Source organism: Lingula anatina, chromosome 8, assembly GCF_051362555.1.
Source record: "Lingula anatina isolate TDL-2025a chromosome 8, LinAna3.0, whole genome shotgun sequence".
Classification (NCBI taxonomy): domain Eukaryota; kingdom Metazoa; phylum Brachiopoda; class Lingulata; order Lingulida; family Lingulidae; genus Lingula; species Lingula anatina.
The window spans coordinates 5,753,084-5,773,823 of NC_141774.1; the positions used below are offsets into that span (position 1 = coordinate 5,753,084).

Sequence of the window (20,740 nt, forward strand, 5' to 3'; positions counted from 1 at the left end):
ACAATATATTATATTTCTATGAGTTATTGTACCACCAGCGTTAGCGCTGGCGGTACACATGGTTTCGGTCCCGTCCGGATCGTTCCGCCGGCTCCGCCGGCTCCGCCGGCTCCGCCGGCTCCGCCGGCTCCGCCGGACGGCTACCGTTACCGCTTCTCCTCCTAGACGGTAAGGGCCCCCGTACCCATCTCTTGGATTTAGGTCACCTATAATCTCAACTCGTTCCACGTAAAATTTGGGCTTTGTCGGTATTGGGGTCTAGGTGTGGCACTCATTGCAATGCACCCTTGTCTAAAAATGGCAAAATTAAATGCTAATTATCTACCCTACGGAAGGAATTATGGGAAAAATTTCTACAGACGGCTTTCCAAAAGTCATATGTGTAGATTTCAAATATGCCCTTGGATTTGACCTTTGACCTTTATTTCAAGGTCAAACGGGCCAAAATTTTCAAAAAAATTAATTTTTTTACGAAAAAAAAAATATTTGCCCTGTTATTCAGACACCACACAGACTTAACCAAAAATATTATTGGAACTTGTTACCCTTCAGGTCATCTTTCATCTCCGTGAATTTGGGGTCAATCGGTGCATTTTCACGGGAGTAGCGGCCATAAGATACTGAAACTGAAAACTGTCTCTAATTCGGGAACCGTTAATGCTAGAGACCCATTCTTTTTTGCATTTTGTAGAGCATGTAAAGCCCAACACTGGAGGTGGTCTCCGTTTTTTTGTATTCCATACGGTTTTTGAGTTATGCTGTATCAAAAAGTACATATTGGTGGTGAAAGCAAAATGTGCAGTACGGTAATGGATAATAAATTTTGAACTCCAGAAAAAAATATATATAAGGCTTGGCAAAGCAGACAACTCATGGTCAAAAATAACATTATTTCATCAAATTTGAACTTCTGGAACTTCAGAGCACCTCCCATTTCAAGAATTTTGACCAAAATTACCTTTTATTTATTTTAATTAATTTTTTTCTGTAGGAAATTTATGGCACATTATGGTAACTCCAAAATTATAACATTTAGTCCCTTATATCTCCAAAACTGGCAGAGATAGGTCCATAGTTACTATTGAAGTTGAATAGGAAGTCATATACTGGCAATCTTACTGTGACCTTGAAATTGACCTTTGACCTACTTTTCACTATGAACTGAACTTTGCAAATTTTGCTTCCCTTTTATCTACAAGACTGGCAGAGATATGTCCATAGTTACTATTGAACTTGAATAGGAAGTCATATACTGGCAATCTAAATGTGTCCTTAAAATTGACCTTTGACCTACTTTTCACCATGAACTGAACTTTGCAAATTTTGCTTCCCTTTTATCTCCAAAACTGGCAGAGATAGGTCCATAGTTACTATTGAACTTGAATAGGAAGTCATATACTGGCAATCTAAATGTGACCTTGAAATTGACCTTTGACCTACTATTCACCATGAACTGAACTTTGCAAATTTTGCTTCCCTTTTATCTCCAAAACTGGCAGAGATAGGTCCATAGTTACTATTGAACTTGAATAGGAAGTCATATACTGGCAATCTTACTGTGACCTTGAAATTGACCTTTGACCTACTTTTCACCATGAACTGAACTTTGTAAATTTTGCTTCCCTTTTATCTCCAAACCTGGCAGAGATATGTCCATGGTTACTATTGAACTTGAATAGGAAGTCATATACTGGCAATCTTACTGTGACCTTGAAATTGACCTTTGACCTACTTTTCACCATGAACTGAACTTTGCAAATTTTGATTCCCTTTTATTTCCAAAACTGGCAGAGATATGTTGATAGTTACCATTGAAGTTGAATAGGAAGTCATATACTGGCAATCTTACTGTGACCTTGAAATTGACCTTTGACCTACTTTTCACCATGAACTGAACTTTGCAAATTTTGCTTCCCTTTTTTCTCCAGCACTGGCTGAGATAGGTCCATAATTACTATAGAACTTGAATAGGAAGTCATAAACTGGCAATCTAAATGTGACCTTAAAATTGACCTTTTACCTACTTTTCACCATGAACTGAACTTTGCAAATTTTGCTTCCCTTTTATCTCCAAAGTTACGCTGTATCAAAAAGTACATATTGGTGGTGAAAGCAAAATGTGCAGTACGGTAATGGATAATAAATTTTGAACTCCAGAAAAATAAAACATAAGGCTTGGGGAAGCAGACAACTTGTGGTCAAAAAAAAAAAAAATAACATTATTTCATCAAATTTGAACATCTCGAACTTCAGAGCACCTCCCATTTCAAGAATTTTGACCAAAATGACCTTTTCTTTATTTTAATTATTTTTTTCTGTAGGAAATTTATGGCACATTATGGTAACTCCAAAATTATAACATTTAGTCCCTTATATCTCCAAAACTGGCAGAGATAGGTCCATAGTTACTATTGAAGTTGAATAGGAAGTCATATACTGGCAATCTTACTGTGATCTTTAAATTGATCTTTGACCTACTTTTCACTATGAACTGAACTTTGCAAATTTTGCTTCCCTTTTATCTCCAAAACTGGCAGAGATATATCCATAGTTACTATTGAAGTTGAATAGGAAGTCATATACTGGCAATCTTACTGTGTCCTTAAAATTGACCTTTGACCTACTTTTCACCATAAACTGAACTTTGTAAATTTTGCTTCCCTTTTATCTCCAAAACTGGCAGAGATAGGTCCATAGTTACTATTGAAGTTGAATAGGAAGTCATATACTGGCAATCTAAATGTGACCTTAAAATTGACCTTTGACCTACTTTCCACCATGAACTGAACTTGCAAATTTTGCTTCCCTTCTATCTCCAAAGTTACGCTGTATCAAAAAGTATATATTGGTGGTGAAAGCAAAATGCGCAGTACGGTAATGGATAATAAATTTTGAACTCCAGAAAAATAAAACATAAGGCTTGGCAAAGCAGACAACTCATGGTCAAAAATGACATTATATCATCAAATTTGAACATCTCGAACTTCAAGACACTTCCCATTTCAAGAATTTTGACCAAAATTACCTTTTCTTTATTTAAATTAATTTTTTCTATAGGAAATTTATGGCACATTATGGTAACTCCAAAATTATAACATTTAGTCCCTTATATCTCCAAAACTGGCAGAGATAGGTCCATAGTTACTATTGAAGTTGAATAGGAAGTCATATACTGGCAATCTTACTGTGACCTTGAAATTGACCTTTGACCTACTTTTCAACATGAACTGAACTATGTAAATTTTGCTTCTATTTTATCTCCAAAACTGGCAGAGATAGGTCCATAGTTACTATTGAAGTTGAATAGGAAGTCATATACTGGCAATCTTACTGTGACCTTGAAATTGACCTTTGACCTACTTTTCACCATGAACTGAACTTTGCAAATTTTGATTCCCTTTTATCTCCAAAACTGGCAGAGATAGGTCCATAGTTACTATTAAACTTGAAAAGGAAGTCATATACTGGCAATTTACTGTGACCTTGAAATTGACCTTTGACCTACCTTACGATGAATTAACTTTGATTGTACCATTTTAAATTATATATATTTTTTGCATATTTTGAAAATTCTTGTTGATTGCATTTTTACAGCTTGTCAAGCACAAGACTGGTGGCTGTGTCCCTTACTTTGTGTATGTGGGGGTCTATACGAATGCGCTTGCTCCAGCTGGTGGTACAATATTCGGAGGCGGTATCGCCTCTCTGATCCTCTAGTTCACAAGGTTTTTATTGTGAATATATAGATCTAATACGAAGAGTTATTATCCCTTTAACCTCTATGATGATTTGAAGGGGGGGGGGTTAACTTCTATTTTGCAGCCCCCCCCCCCCCCCCCCCCCAAGTTTCATGAATTTAGAAATACTAAGGAATTTATCCCCATGTAAGTTTTCTTTTGATATACAAGATGTGAAAAATACATCAAATATTAAAACATCTCTGTTTGGTCAACTCATTATTTTGAAAACACAAGTAGACTGGCTTTAAATCAATGAGGTCTTATGTTAATCAGGTTAAACAATGATACCTGAAACATTTCATTGCCCTTCCAGCAAAAGAAACAGGCACTAATGGGTGGCAATGCCGCAACACAGGATGGCGCAGACGCAGCGTGCTATGCCAACTACAACTTCGGCACATACACTGGAGGATATGCAGGTGACCAGGATCCAGTTCGCAGTGCTCTTCAGAGAATGAAGGCTGGAGAAGTGCCAGTTCCTCCTTTTCCACCACCATCTTTAATTCAAGGTCAAGTTCAAACCAATCCTGTGGCTGATAGCACTTTGATGCCACCACCCCCGCCCCCGTTCCCATTGGCCACACCCACAGGGGGAGAGAAAAGTGTCATAGATTATGCAAACCCCATGGAGCAATTTAAGGAACACCTAAAGACCCAAAAGGTTCAACAGCAGTCTTTTGTCCCAAGCAAAGAAAACAATGGGATCCTGTGGACAAACTTTGACAAACCACCGCCGGGGTTTATCACACCATCGTTTCTATCAGTTCCTCCGCCCAGTCTGCCATCCTTTCCTGGGCAGGGTTTAGGGTACACGCCCGCGTTACCTGATTTATCAGACCCCGCAAATTCCGTGCCTGTCTTGGCGGGAACTTCAACAGATGGCCTGATCATTGTGAACCCAGATAAAAAAGAAGAGTCGTTTTCTGAGGATATCGACCTGGATGAAGACGGGAAAGAAAAGGAGCCGAAAAAGGTGCCAGCCCTCTTGGATCTGACGATTAATTTGCCCAGGAAGGTGCCCATGCATTTACCGTGGCGATGGCAACAAGAGGGGCGCGGCGTTTGTATCCCGCCACCTCTTGACATGGACCTCCAGTCCCTGCCCGCCTCGGAAAGTACGGGAAAGAGGTCAAGGCCGAAGAGGGAGAAAAAAAGGGAGACAAAGGACGAGACAGGAGATGGGAGCGCTGATGGAAGCAACGCTAATGATGAAGAAGACATGGAGGTTTGCGAGGTCGAAGATGGAAATATAGAGTGCGCTGAGGGTGTTGAGTATGAAAAACCCGACGAAGCAAAACTTGACTCTAAAGCAGAACAATCAAAATCAGGGGAGAAAGACTCGGAGGTGATGGAAACCAATGAAGCAGAGAAGCGTGGTGAACAGTCTGGTAATCAGGACACAAAATCAGACTCAAAGGCTGAGAAGTCTGAAAATAAGAGGGCAAAGTCCAAGAAAGGCATAGGTTTGAAAGGAGAAAAGCAGTGTGCTCTTGATGAACAGAAAGCTTTGATGGACAGATTATTCAGTGGCGAGGCAGACGCGGGGGTGGAGACGGTGGAGGTGGAAGTACGCGTGCCGGTTTATGCAAGGCAGAAGACCAAAAAAGGTGAGACCTGAGAAGACTTACAGGGCACTTTAGACCTTAATATTATAATAGCACAATGTTTTCTTTGAAATTTTCTTGTATATCAACTGTTGCAATCTTTTCTTTATTACAAAGTCCAAATCCATTCCATTATTAATCTGTCAAAAACCCTTAATAAAATTATTATCTGTTAACGTCTGTAAACCTATTGTCCATAATACAACCCTCCAGATTTCATGTTGGATGACCAGAGGAAGTATATGGAACAGTTGTTCAGGGGAGAAGTATCCCCTGAGGAGCCATTTGTTATGTTGGCGGAAAAGAAGAGACATGAGATTCGGTACAGAGATGCTTCACAAGTAAGTGGTGATTTTGTCCTGGTCAAGGCTTTCCACAAAGAGCCATCTAGCTGTCATTTGGATAGACATAAGGCTCAAAAGATGGCCTTTATTTCCAAAGATGACTGGACGGCTTACAAAAATTTTTGGATTGGTTGGTTGGGCTTGCTTGCATTTTGGGATGGAGTCCTTGAAAATGGATGACCAAAGTACAGATTCACATTATGGACTCCCTGTAACTCAATTCCTCATGGCCATGGTATATGGTTCTTTCCATTCAAAACAACATTTTTCTTGTAGTCAGTTTTGGACTTTATAATGATTTTTTTAATGATTCACAAGATGAGATTAGTCTAAGTCAAGTTCATTTTGAATTGACGAAAGGTTCTATTCTAAATGGGCTCATAATAACCCATCACTTCATCCTTGTGTTAATTCCTGATGATGCCTGTTAGTATACTGTGGCATAATTAGTATGATCTTTACATTTTATTAATATTTTTATCATATTTGTTTTCTTTCAGGTCAGGAAGTTACAGGATCAGCCGATGAATTTGGAAGAACAAATGCTGGCGCTGAAGAAGCAACAGGTAACTTTCACCCTTTGTGTGAAAATGACATGGAAAAACTATGGGTCATTTAGAGACATTCAGAAAGCTTTTGGTGGCAGGTTTCTGTAAAGAACTTATATAATTTGTCCAAAAATTGGTCTTAACTTTAATACTTAAAACTTACCTTGTTCATTGATAGATAATTAGTTAATTTCCATGTATATATTGGTCTGAAGAATTAACCATGATTTTTCAAAAAGAAAAAAGAATAACAGAACAGAAAGAAAAGTAAATGTTTTATAATTAGAAAACATACACTAGCTAATATTTCAGACCAGCCCTTACAATTTCAATTGACCTACCATGGATTTATCTTACACTGATGTAGATTTAAATTTTTTATTCTGAGGGCAATGGCCAACTTTTAAAGTTCTTTTAGGAGAAATGTTCCCAGATATGATAAAATGAATCTTCTCACTTTAAAAAAAAAAGGAGTCATAATGGGGACTGACGTCTGTGTAAATATTTTCCAGGTGATGCTGACTTTGGATGATGGTCAAGAGCCACCGTCCATGCTGGACGTGATAAAATACCAAAATGACCACTCAGACATGGTCCAAACCATGAAGCAAGGTTTCTATGAGAAGGTGAGGATGAAAGTTGGCCACGCACGCATACATAAACACAAAATGACCATTCAGAAATGAACCAAACCAAGAAACAATTCGCAGCTGTACTAAATGGCGCCATTTGTCCCCAAAAACACGGAAATGTTCCTAGGCCCTTCAGCGACCTGAACCTCACCAAAGAGGGGGGGCCAGCTTTCTATTTAAAGCCTGTCATTCCTAAAAAAAAAAAAAAAAACTGGACCCCTCCCCCTTCAAATAATCCTGAATCTGCCCCTGAGACACATACATTCTTATGCACAGTGTGCAAATACTTGTGAGAAAGATAATTAGCTTTGCAGGATTTGCAATATGACACAGAAAATGCATCTTTAGAACAGTTGCAAACACAATATATATATATATATATATATATATATATAATAAAAAGAAAAAAAGAACAGCTTTCTTGCCCTGACCGGTTTCATTCTTTCTTTGGGGGTTTTTGTTTATTTGTTACTAGGTGGAGACACTCTCCGACATAGAATACAGACAACAAATAAGACAACCTAAATATCAGTGCACGTCTGTGAGGGGGCACATTAGGGAATGCTCTATGAACAAAAACAAGGACTTTACAGTATTCCCATTTTATAAATTCACTAGGGAAACAACCCAAACAGAAAGAGAAATGAAAGAAAATCTATTCATTAATAAGTATAAACCTACATTGAATAGATAAAAGCATTGGTAAAAGCAACAATTAAACACCCATTGTTACAGACGTCACATTTTAGCCTTTATGACATCACCTAGTAACAAATAAACAAAAAAAAACCTGAAGAAAGAATGAAACCGGTCGAGGCAAAAAAGCTGGTGTTCATTTTTTCTTTTTATTATAAATAATATATACTCGTACAGGAAAAACACTTTTACTTTTAACACATACACACACACACACACACACCATTGAATTAATTATTAAGTAAGAGTCTACTGTTTAGATAACATCTTTATTTACATAAATGTTGTGTATAGAGGAAATAATATTTTAATATATTTACAACTAATGAATTTGAATTGCAAATTCCCATTAGAATGCACCAGAAGAGAAAAAAGAAAAACGCGAAAAATGGAACACGGACAAACAGGGTCACATGCCCATGGATCAGCTGACCCGGAAGGTCAAGGCCATGATGCACATCCTGCGTACGCAGCCCCATCGCAGCTCAGTCATAGACACCATTAACTGTGCTTCCAAGAGCGAGGAGGTGAAGCTGGATATTTACAGGTGAGGGAAATGACCCCAGTGATCACTGATCTACTGGGCTGAACCAATATTAACTGACCCAAGTCCAGTTTTCCCCAAAAAATATTAAAAAATATAAATGCATTTAGATAAAATAAACTTGCTATTACAAAAAAGGGAAATGATCTGACAGGCTACTGAATAAAGAGGGGTTGATCATGATAATCATCATGATGATGAGGAGGAGGAGGAGGAGGATTACGGCATAGAGGTGCATGGGAAGCATTGGCATGGAGGGTGGATAACCATTCAAATAAAAAAAAACCTTTCTTCTAGGGGATGGGGGAGTTCTGTTACCCTTCCACCAAAGGTGTCCAATACTTTTCAACTTAGGCCGCATTCAGAAGAGTGTACTTAGTAGTCTGAGGGTCAAATATGGCCGGCCCACTTGAATACTTCCCAATGGGGAATCTATTCGGTTTTTTTTAGCTGAATAGATAGCAAGCTTTTTAGTGGGTTGTCATTTTTGACCCTTGGAGTAGTAAGTCTACTGTTCTGAATGCAGCCTTTTAAGGCCATAAGGGACACTGACTCTCACAGAAAAACACACACTTAAGCCCTCTTTTCACTGGATGATGTCCTTTCTCTGCCTAGAGTAGTACAAGTCTGAGAGTAAAAAAAAAAATGACCATTTATTCTGCAACCAAAGCTTGTGCCTCTCTTCTACGATCACAACAATGCCATTTTCATGGTCGCACAAAGGACGCTGCCCTTTGAAAAGGGGATTTCACACAAAAACACACACACTTACACTTTTTTTATTTTTGAATGTTAAATTAACTTAAAAATGCTTGCATTTTTCCTATTTCACATGTACTAGTAATTTTTTTTGTTTCTCCAGAGTGTACCAAAGAATAGAATTTGGTGGGAAGAAGAGATTTAAGTGCATGATGTACCTGGATAATTTGAAGGTTGCTGAAGCGTGGGGTAACCAGAAAAAGCATGCCAGGCATCAGGTCTATAAAGTTGGTAGGTGAAAAAAGCATGCCAGGCATCAGGTCTATAAAGTTGGTAGGTGAAAAAAGCATGCCAGGCATCAGGTCTATAAAGTTGGTAGGTGAAAAACTGGATCTAGTTTAATGCAATCCACTGCATCTCAGAGAATTGGCGACTTACTTAAAAGCTTGTTGCTTACTTCCCGATTAAACACTGAACAGATTACCCATGGGATTACAAAACAGACATTCAAGTGGGTCGGCCATATTTTATCCATGGATCTGTTAGTCCACGATAGTGAATGTGCTCCACGAGTAAATTTGAACACTTCTCATTTTTCACTAAACAGCCGTCTCATCCCTGAGGCTAACAGTGGAAGAGAAAATTTTCATCTTGCGTTCAATAATTAACATTGTCACTTTGTAGTAAAACCACCAAGCTAAAAAAAAAGATATTTGCTCATTCATAAGATCGATCTCTTTGACTTTTCCACCAGCATTGGCTCACCTGAAAGAGGAAGATGTTCAAAAACTCGTACAAAAGAACAAGCGCGGACTGCCGTCTGCAGCTGACATGCAGAAAAACGGGATGGAGCTTGAGTGTCCTGGTCAAGGACTGACCAGAGAGTCCAATGCAGGTAGGTCACACTGTGTTAGATGACCAAGACTGAACAATATATTTAGAGAATAATAGTGAGCTCCTTCAAGTTGGTTATTATTGTAGTTATATTTATGTTTGAAATTGGTATTAAATGAATTATAGCACTTATATAAATGGTAACAATTGCTGTTAAAATCTGTTTCAATAGAATAAGAGAGGGTAAGAAGTAATTTTTTTAAGGGGGGGGGGGAGGGGAAAGGAAGAAATAAAAACAGAATTATGTTCCTATGAAAGGTGCATACAAACCGAGCATCGGTGGAGTGTGGATTCCCAGTAACATATGTAAACCAACTCTACTAGTTTCTTATACGACTCAAATAAATTTGACATGCCAAGGGATAAACGGAATAGATCACTCAATCAGCCATAAAATAGCTTTAGACTGCTCCTTTCTTTAAATTTTTGGTTGGAAATTTAACCTACTTGCATGACCTACTTTTCTGCCCCATTGACATACAGCATAGAATGCTAGCAGAAAAATCCATTCAAACATCATTTTCGGGTAAAATTAAACAATGCCTTTTGGTGATTCTCTTAGTTATACTACTTGAAACTATATGCTGGCATTTGTTTGGTTTTTGTGACAAAAATTTGACTTTGTATGCATCTTTAATAATGGCCATTAAAATATGTTTTCAAGGCAGCATTCCTAACCATCCAATCAACAAGGGCTGGAGCATACGAAAACCCCTCGAGGACTTTGTCTTGTACAGGAAACAAGAGCTAAATGTAGATCTTGGCGAAGGACCCGCCGCCATCTTGAAGCAGAGTGCCGACTTCAGCCATTGTTTGTTGGAGTTTGAGTACGAAGTGGAGAAGGTGGCGCCACCTGTGGGACCTAGTTTGGTACCAAAAAAGCCGAAGCTAGGTGAGATTGGTTATTTTGGGCCGAGACAATTTTTTAATTGAAAATAATAGAAAATGAGGCAAAAAATAATAGATTGTTTAAGAGGTTAAATGTGTTTCTTACACACAAGGAGGGATGTTTTTCAGCAAAAAGACCTAAATCACATGATTTTGTAGTCTGCGACTTCTTTAAAAATGATTGTTTTTCATTTATTTATTTATTTATTTATTTATTTATTTATTTATATTTTTGCAATGCTCTTGACATAGAGAAGCCTATTTTTTATCAGTGGAATAAAGATGTTGTATATACTACTATATTTTATAAATTTACCACCAATTTTTTGGGGGGCCAAAAAAGACTGAGATTTGGGTCTCAAATATGAGACCAATTTTTCGGGCTAAAGTCATTTGTGGAACAGGCTATGGCCCCATTTAGTCAGAGGGTCAAATATTGCTGACCCACTTAAATACTTCCCCACAGGATATCTATTCAGTGTCTATTATCAGATTAGACAGCAAACTTTTTAGTGGGTCGCCATATTTGACTCGCAGACTAGTTAGTCCACTCTTTTGAATGCGGTCAATAATATTATGTAAAATATAAACCCAGCCTTGGCCATTTTTCAGATGAGATGCCCCCACCCCCCCAGCCCCCACCCCAGATGTACAACACCCCTATCTGGCACCAATGGGTGCACGACAAAGCCGAGTGGGAGAAAAAATGGCACGAGATGTCTGCGGCTTATAAGAAATACGAGAAAGAGTTTCCATGGCACGCAGAACAAGAGAAGTTGAAAGCAAGGGAAAGACATCGCCAGATGCAGGAGGCTGGCATGGTGAGTTTGGTTTTAAAGGAATTATTATTATTATTATTATTATTATTATAAGAGTAGAAAAATTATTGTTGTAACAATTAACATTATTTTTATTAAAATTTTTCTTTTTGTGAATGTTGTGATAAAGAAGAGTGTGTTAGTCGATGTTTTAACATTAGATGGGGGGAGAGATGTAGATTTTCCTGTTTTATCAACTTTCATATTTGTATCATGTTTTATTTTTTTCCTTAGCTAGTTTATGTGGTACGAGGTGCTTAAAAATCATTAAAAAGTGAACTTAGCATACAATATTTATTGTAAATTTTTTCTTCCCTTTTTAGTCCCCCCCTTGTATGCTTATTTCCCTGCATTGTTGTCCTGTTTTCTTACTTTTCCTGTAAATTTGCATCATAAGAGCTCCGATAAAACATCATGAGTTAAGTTTACCATTCTTTTTCCCTGCTATGAGAGTAGAGAGAGTAGTTAGAACTGAAAAATTAGGGTTAAGGATTGTATTTTTATGCCCCCATTTGAAGAAGTGGGGTATATTGCTTTGACCATATTGATCAGTCAGTCTTTTGTTATCGTATTTGTCCAACCGTTGAAGTTTCCAATAATTATGTATTTGTTTATTATTATTATTATTATTTTATTTATTTATTATTATTTTTATTATTATTTATTTATTTATTTATTTATTTTGATTCATAAAGGCCTTACTCTGATTGTGTGCCATGAAATTCTTCGATGAATTTGTTTATAAAATATTTTTAGACTGGTTGGCAAGACTTCAAGTGGAAGCGCGCTGCAGATGGCGGGTCCTCTCAATCCTCTTATGCTCCCACTAGCAAGTGGGGGTATCAACAAACACCACAACAGCCAGTCACGTCCACGGTACCGCCACCACCCGAGTTCGTCAACATGTGAGTAGTGTGATTGGTATGACCGTTGAATTGCGATAGTAGTGGCTGTCATATAAGTGTTTGTAGACTTTTAGAGTGTGACAGTTGAGGCTTTTATTGTGATAGTTGAGACTGTCTGGGTGTGATAATTGTGACAGTCTTGAGGTGGGAGTTACGACCATTGAATTGCGATAGTAGTGATTGTCATATAAGTGTTTGTAGACTTTTAGAGTGTGAGAGTTGAGACTTTAATTGTGATAGTTGAGACTGTCTGGGTGTGATAATTGTGACAGTCTTGAGGTGGGAATTACGACCATTGAATTGCGATAGTAGTGACTGTCATTGTGATAGTTGGGTATATTTGGGTGTAACAGTTGTGACCATGTGGATGTGATAGTGGAGACTCTGTGTGTGATAATTCTAACTATTAAGTGTGAGAGTTGAGATGCTCCTTTCGTGATTGTCTGGTTGCTAAGTGTCTTGAGTATTGGTATAGTGCTCCAACAGGCTGTACTTCACAGTACTGCCACTGCCCAGACAGGCAAGGTGTAAGTAGTGTGTTGGCTGTGACTAATTGTGATAGTTGTGACACTTTGGTTTTGTCTTTTTGGGTATGTGAAAAACAGCAAAGACATTGGGGTCTGTTCTTAAAGACCAAACAGTACAGTACCTGTGTCTTCACTAGTTTCCTTCACAGCAGGGGGTCGTGGGTAGGTCATTCCACCGAAAAAAATTAGATTCACTGTGATATTGATGATACAAGTTCATTTTGTGCTGAGACATGATAAAGGTGGCGCCACTTTCTCGATGTTGTGCGTTAACTATCACACTGCATTTTTCTTCTAAATGGCAGCTGGACCCTCTTCAAGAACGACACGTTAAACCATAATTTTTGTTTATCAGTTTTTGGGAGAGGTGGGGGATCTTTTACTACAGCTTTTATGGATGTGATTTGTGTCTCTTTCTTGAAAGAAGTTCACATGCCCTTAAATTGTTTTCCAGGTTCTAGCTCTAATTTTATTTCCAAACAGAAGTCATTTGGAAATAACCCCCATGATTGCTAGTCATAGGTAAAAAAAAGGAAGTACATTAAAAAAATTAGTGTACATTATCCAATGTCGAGGGGAAAAACCAAACACAAATATTTGCTAATGTTTCACTTTTTTAATATTTATCTTTTTCAGAAACTAACAACAGTGTACTTTCTGGCAAGAAAAAAACTAACGTTCAGTTATAAATATTTCGTTAATAATCCATTTTTTGGCCAGGGGAGAAATCTCATCAATTCATGATGATGGGATTTACTGAGCAATTGTCATGTGATGTTTTTTTTTTTTTTTTTTATTTATTTATTTATTTATTTTTTTTTTTAACATAAAGATGGTGTGACATAATCACCACAACTGTGGAACCAATAGCAGATGATGTAAAAACACGGAGAAGAAGTATACTGTCTAATGTCAAACAGAATGACACCAAACGTGTCATGAACTGGGAAGTCTAATGTTACAAAAAAAATTTTTTTTTTAATATTCATGCCGATGTGCTGTCATTGTTTCATAGAAGTGAGATGTCATTTCATACTTGGCTGGAAAAACCATCCAGTGTTGGGTCTCTGAAGACATCTATTTTAAATTTATTTAGTAAAGGATGATTTTAAAATGTATACTACACCATTCATTTTTATTTACTTAAATTTATTCCCAGGTACAAGTGTACATGTTATATAGAGGGAAGGAAAATGGGCTATGCTGAAAACCTGGTCAAGGCACATGCCAAGCAGAAGGCTTGTTTTGAAGCCCTGGAGTATCTGTACAAGAACAACTGGACTATCATGGTGAGTTGTGTTACTGTCACATCCAACACATTTCACTGTCTCACCTAACACAATTCCACTTTCACACCCAACACATTTTACTGTCTCTCCTTACACATTTCCACTTTCACACCCAACACATTTTACCGTCTCTCCTAACACATTTCCACTGTCACACCCAACACATTTGACTGTCTCTCTTAATGCAATTTCACTTTCACACCCAACACATTTTACTGTCAAACTTAACACAATTTCATCCCACCCAACAAATTTTACTTTCATATCTAACATATTTTACCGTCCTTCCTAACACATTTCCACTGTCATGTCTTAAATATTTCACTGTCTCTCCTAACACATTTTCACTGTAACAATAGAGGCTGTCCGGGTTCTCAACGAGAAGACCAAGTTTCCCCGTGATTTTACGAGATCTGCCTTGAGGTGGGGTTAAAATATGGAGACCACAAGGAAGTAGAGCAGCGATTTCTTTACTTGAAAAATAGCTGAACTTACACATTATTTTTAGCTACAGGCTTGTTCTTTTTTCACTTTATAAAGAAAAAGTTTTGATATAATATGTACATACAACTGACATGTTGAATTTGCCAAGCTAAGAGCCGATGACGCTTGCAAAGCAAAATTTGCCCGGAGGACGTACTACGCAGCAAAGGTCGCGTTAAACAGGCTACATCACCAGATGCTTGTGGTACAGGAAAATGACATTAGTTACCATGCCCGTTGATACGCATGCCTTTTAGATGAAAGTGGCTAGGATTGAATGAGAATCGGACGGATGATGCCCCGGCAGCTTCCAATTATATTGTTATCCATCTTTTTCATTTTTAAATTGTCAATTTATATTACTGTCTTTGGGATTTTAAAGAGATGCTTGTCTAAACATGCCAGTGGATGCAAAATAGACATATTAAAGATATTGTTCATTTTTGATTGTCCTTCATTGACTGGTCATTTCATGAGGTCCGTTTGAACAACAAAAGCTTTATAACTGCAACTAATTTTTCTTTATAAATGTTTTACTATTAAACTATATTTATAAAGAAGTAAAATAAAATCATTTGACATTTCATTTACTGATGGATGGCATATCAGAACATTAGACTTGCCTGCATCTTTGTTTTAATTTCACTAAATTTATAGTAACTAATTCAAAAGGCTCGAGTTTGATCATAAAGTTAATTATCTTCATTTATTTACTTATGAAAATGATGCTATAGAAACTAATGGATAGCATTCACAAAATGTAAGTTTCATTGTGATCAGATCCGACTTAAATGACAGGAAAGATGACAAAAGAAAGTATTAAAATGGACAACATATAAGTTGAAATTTTCACAAAATCATTGCATTTTATTGACAGTTATACACAAATGCAACAAATAAACACATCACAGGCGAACTTGTATTTGTGATCTGAGTAAATGATATGAAAAACAGGTGTCATATAGTTATTTAAAAAAGTCACTACAGTAACATAACAATGATACTAGCAAGAAAAATAATTTTCTTCATTAAATCACTAGTGCAGTACAATACATAGGCCTATATATATATATTCATAAAACCAAATATTTCATTTTAAAGTAATAAAGAAAATGCCTGATACTGTAAGTGACACCTAGACAAAAATGCCATCTGTTAATTGACTCCTGATATAATTAAGTAAACAACATAATAACTAAGGACATAAGAGATTAATATACACTGAGCAATCTTCAACATCTGATTATCCTGACCACATGATTCTCACAGTTCTTGCCTGGTTCAATAACATGTGCTGTGTCTGTCATGCTCTAAAATAAATAAAAAATAACTCACTTAGTTTTCTGAAATATATAGGCCTATCATTATGTGGTAAACGTTGTTGTAAAATACCAACTCTAATTTCTACCTTACTTGCAATTATCATAACTGACCACCCGGCATGGAATGTTACAAATGCAACTGAACATTGTGTATGCTTAATAGGTGTGGAAGGTTCACCAGTATTTCATAATCAGGTACACGTTATATGGAGATAGGAATGGTACAAGCAAATTTGTCTGATATAGTTACCGTAAAAGACTATTAATCACAAGTACTAGGGCTGTATTACATTAATAAACCATGGTTTCCTGTAAACTACACACAAAACTTACTTATTAATATGCCCCTCGACCGTTGATGATACGGTCTATACGGTGATGACATGGAGCCAGTGACGTGCCGGGTGCGAGTTGTCTGCAGTTGGTCCCTTTCTCTCTACAAAATACTGCGACCTGATCTGTACTTTAAATATGTCGGCACTTAGTCCTTTTAATCTAATCAAGCCCAACTTCTCTTTCTTCACTTCACTTCTCTCGCCAGTCGTGTCCGTCATCCATGGTCATTTTCCTGGTTTTCTCGCTTAACTTTAACTGCAATGCACCCTACGACACAACATTAGCAATTCGCCATTGCGTTGCTCTATCTCAAATTACATGACAACGCCAAATTTTACTCAATGCAATCCTATAACATAGACTTGTGCCCGACCGCGAGAGAAGTTTCAATGACAGATTTTAACCCCACCTCTCGTAAAATCTCGCTCCAATCCAGGTCTCGTTTGACGTCATCTGCTGCGCAGATGTTCAAAATAGGCTATCCCGGACATTCCCTATTGACTCCTTTTCTGCAGAACAAGCACATTTGTACAGTCACACCAAACACATTTTGCTGTCAAACCCAGCACATATCTACTTGCCACGACTTACACATTTTTTTCGTCACACTGATACAATTCACTGTATTTAGCCTGCAAAAATGACAGCAGACCTTGTGCGTAACAAACTTTTGGGAGTAGTGATATTTATCTGTTATGTGCCAGATCAAAATATATAAGTCTGAATCTGAAAGACAAAACTTGTCTCAATTGTTGTAGATCAAGAGCACTAACCCTAACGACCTCTGTGTGCTGAGGAGGAGTGACGTCTTGAACTGGGTCCCCACAATGCCTCAGTCTGTGCCAGCAGATGGCGCCAGGAGTGGCTCCAGTGCGGCCATGAACATGATGGCCAAGATGGGCTGGACGGGAGGAGGGCTCGGGTCCTCCGAGAATAAAGGTGTGAGAGAGAGAGAGAGAGAGAGAGAGAGAGAGAGAGTGGGTGGAAAGATTTAAGATATCAAAAATTTTTTAAAAATTGGAACCAGTTCTTATAACAAGCTGATCTGCATGTAAATTTTTAGATTCCACTAATTATAATGATTTCAAAATTTCTATTTATTTCCTCTTTTGTCGGGACATTCACTGTCATAAAGGCAATAGATTTCAATCTGTCTAAACTAAAACTCCAAAATCCATTACAGGTTTGCCCAGTGCAATCGAAGTTGCTCCGTCAAACACCTTTTCAAAGAGAGGCGTGGGGAACACCATCTACGACCGCGTCTCCAGTGATTTGATCAGCAAACTTGAGGAGCTGCTGGAGTTTTACGCACAGTGCAACACGATCGACGAAATCGTGTTTCCTGGCATCGAGTTCTCCGCCGAAGAAAAGAAAGCCGTTATCCAGATCGGCCAGAAATACGGCCTGAAAACGTGTGGCACGGAGTACAACAAGATGAATTATGTGCTAGTGGGCAGAAAATTCACGGGGTCCGACCTGGTGAAGTTTCTGGAACTTCATGGAAACTGTAGCAATAAATATATGTTGGTGAAACCTGATACCTTTCAAGTGGAGATGAATATACCCTGAAAATGATTCTTGGAAGTTTTGAAAAAAAAAAACTTCTTTCTTGGAAATTTTGAAATACTGTTTAATATTACAGGATAAAAGTGGGATATAGCAACAGGAAATGGTTCTTTGGAATTTTGAAGAAACTTGCTACTTTCACCGCGCAAAAATTGTAAATGGTTGACTCCTGAAACGTTGGAAATGACCACGATTTTTGGAAATTACGCATCGAATTACATGTAACAACTTTCATATGTAAGATGTGAATTCGAAAAAATAATCACTGGAAAAAATAACTTGCAAACATTATTTCAGACGTAAGGACAATTGGTAACAGTAGTTTTAGAAAAATGTTACACTCTCTTGATAATTCATCGGCTTATGTATGAAGCATTTAAATGTTGAATAAAAGTAGAAGAGATGATGCTTAGCACGGTAGGAGTTGCGCTTTATTTGATATTTTCTTAATTAACGTGACGTCCGATGTAGCTTTAAAAACCTGAAAAATATGTCACACCAATATTCCCCTCTTGAAATAAGAATTTTGACTAGATCATAGTTCATAGTTCTAACCCGTACCAAAGGGCACTGTTTGCTCTTCAGAAAACCAGAAAATTTTCAAGGCCTATGGACAGGCCCCAAACCCCACACCCAGGGAGCGATGGTCGGCTTCGCATCCGAGGGCTGTCGTTCCTCCCCCCCCCCCTCCCCTTCAAAGAATCCTGGATTCTCCCCTGTTAACAGTCTGATTGGTAAATAATTCAGTCAACAACATGAATAAAGAGTCCAAGCGTGTTTTTCAGTAGTCGTACTAGAACACACCTAGAAACTGTATTCGGTCCTTGTTATATGTACGCATTCGTATGAACCATAACGTTTTATCAAGGGATTGATCACATGAAAGACCCGTTGAAAACCTGGTACAAGTTGTTATAAAACTATGAGAAATTCAAAATGATGTGATTCATTCAGGTTCATCATTGACGTCTCGCGACTTTGTTCTCGTTAAAAACCAAACTTCTGATTCCATGAATGGCGAACGTGGGCTTGATGCTGCAACTTTAATTTTTAGTCAGCAGGCCAATTTCCCTAACTGAGCAAAAAATGTATCGTAGCATGGCAGTTGACCTTATCGATTTCTTTTTGTTGTGTGTATGTAAAGAAAGCCCCCCGATGCTGATTTTTCAGAATAATTTTCACATAGGGGAAACGTGTAACAGGAATGGTAGTCCTAGGAATGGAAGTCCGGGCTCCATATGATTAGTACAGGTTAGGGTTCATTGGAGTATTGGGGTTAGTATATGGACGAATGTCACCTGTACAAAATAATGTGTTGTAGTCCCAGTTAAACACTTCTGGTCTTGTTGAGTATCAGGGGCAGATTTAGGCCGTCTTTTGGGTCTTCCGGAAGACGGTCAGATTTTCAAGTTTACATTGACGGGTATCTAATTTTTTCTGTCGGAAGACGGTCAAAAATGGAGGATGGATCAACAAATATATTATGAAACACTGTCAGAAAATATCTCTGGATCCGCCCCTGAGTATCGTATGTGACATCGAATATTTGCACGTTTTTGAGCATATGAAGGTATCTCCGCCGGGTTTATTGAACATTCGTGAACAGTTTCAGTAACAACCTCTCACCTAAAATGAGCTGTACCTGTTGTCATTTGCATAACAACGTTCATCGTGCTGTCTTCCCGCTTCTTCTTCCTGCTCACTTGGCAGTTGGACAGTCGGGTGTGGACGCAACAGTATGTGTGGAGCAGTCAGAAGGTCGAGCTTTTATAAGGCGTGGAAGCAAATGTATGTTTGTGAGTATCACTATTTCTTCATCAACCACAGCCATTAAATTCTAAAGGCGCAGAAGAATATGAAAATATTCACGACAAATATTTATGACATGAATCCTTCTACTACATTTCCCTTGTTACTTGTATGTCACTCAGTATGGTAGAAATTATTGCTTACTGTGCACTGGGACTAAATGTCCGGGATTCATCTGACTTTGTATGATAACCTAAGTTTGCTTGAAATCCTCTGCACTTTGTAACCCTCTGTTTGAAAATGTTGTGTGCCACGGCCTTGACAATTGATTTTGAGTATTTTGACCTAATTCAAAATGTAGTGTGTGTTTAAATGTTAGTATCACCACATAAATTAATTAATAAAGTAATTGGATGATGCTTGTCACCGCTCTGAGCTTCTCATCCAAAGATTTCGAGTGCTCATTACACAATGATTAACAGATACACGTTACACAGCCGTCTCCAAAGGAATGGATATGAAGACTTTGAATGAACTACCAGCCACAAAAAAAAAAAAAAAAAAAAAAAAAAAAAAAAAAAAAAAAAACTATCGAAAACTATGGGCATCGTTTTGGTCAAATTCAACATGATTTACATAAATATCAACGATGTGGTATTAATACGTTATAACCCAGACATGCTATATACCAGTACTGTCTGATCTTTCACGATCGAACTTCTATGGATTTTTATCAGTATGTCCAGAATTTCCAACACTATGGGGCCATGGTTTTAATATCATAAAAAAAAAAAAAACATCTTTACAATGATCGACTACCGTGGAATATCCGCACAGGTCAAACGATAAACGTTGAATGATGAATACACAAAAGCCGTTTCTAATTGATAACGATGTGAATGCGTGGTGAGCGTGGCTGATGACAACATGAGCGGTTAAATTTCCACCTCTCACTCGTGTTAAGATTAATCTTGAACACCTGGTTCTATTTGAATAAGGAAACGGGATCTCACTTCTATTTGGAGTAACATTTGGTAACTAGACCTAAAATATTATTAAGATAACAGTTATCATTTCTGGAAATCTTTGTTGTTTTTGCAACTGGTGAGTTATGTTTATTCAAAGTAGCAGTAGCTGTTTGTTCATAAACGCAAAT

General features: G+C 37.7%; 1 protein-coding gene and 1 long non-coding RNA gene across 3 annotated transcripts in view; one reads left to right on the forward strand and one right to left on the reverse strand.

Annotated features, from left to right (window-relative positions):
- The window catches only part of LOC106154189 (uncharacterized), a 20,529-nt gene extending 2,282 nt beyond the window's left edge, over positions 1–18,247 (forward strand). Inside the window, exons 5-17 of one of the 2 annotated variants that reach the window (XM_086994568.1) lie at positions 4,054–5,347; positions 5,558–5,685; positions 6,189–6,254; positions 6,749–6,862; positions 7,918–8,111; positions 8,971–9,098; positions 9,562–9,702; positions 10,366–10,593; positions 11,202–11,410; positions 12,164–12,312; positions 13,999–14,128; positions 17,028–17,208; positions 17,453–18,247. In XM_086994568.1, coding sequence (XP_086850694.1) covers positions 4,054–5,347; positions 5,558–5,685; positions 6,189–6,254; positions 6,749–6,862; positions 7,918–8,111; positions 8,971–9,098; positions 9,562–9,702; positions 10,366–10,593; positions 11,202–11,410; positions 12,164–12,312; positions 13,999–14,128; positions 17,028–17,208; positions 17,453–17,838 — 3,348 coding nt within the window. In that variant the 3' untranslated portion in view covers positions 17,839–18,247. Of the gene's footprint in view, positions 1–4,053; positions 5,348–5,557; positions 5,686–6,188; positions 6,255–6,748; positions 6,863–7,917; positions 8,112–8,970; positions 9,099–9,561; positions 9,703–10,365; positions 10,594–11,201; positions 11,411–12,163; positions 12,313–13,998; positions 14,129–17,027; positions 17,209–17,452 lie in introns of those variants that run through there. The other variant, XR_015330900.1, reaches the window with a different exon arrangement.
- Positions 15,452–16,767, reverse strand: LOC147760257 (uncharacterized). The gene is made up of 2 exons (XR_015330901.1): positions 16,267–16,767; positions 15,452–15,921 (listed from the first exon to the last, which is right to left on the reverse strand). It is a non-coding gene; the product is annotated as an uncharacterized LOC147760257 (long non-coding RNA).
- Positions 18,248–20,740: the final 2,493 nt, after the last annotated feature.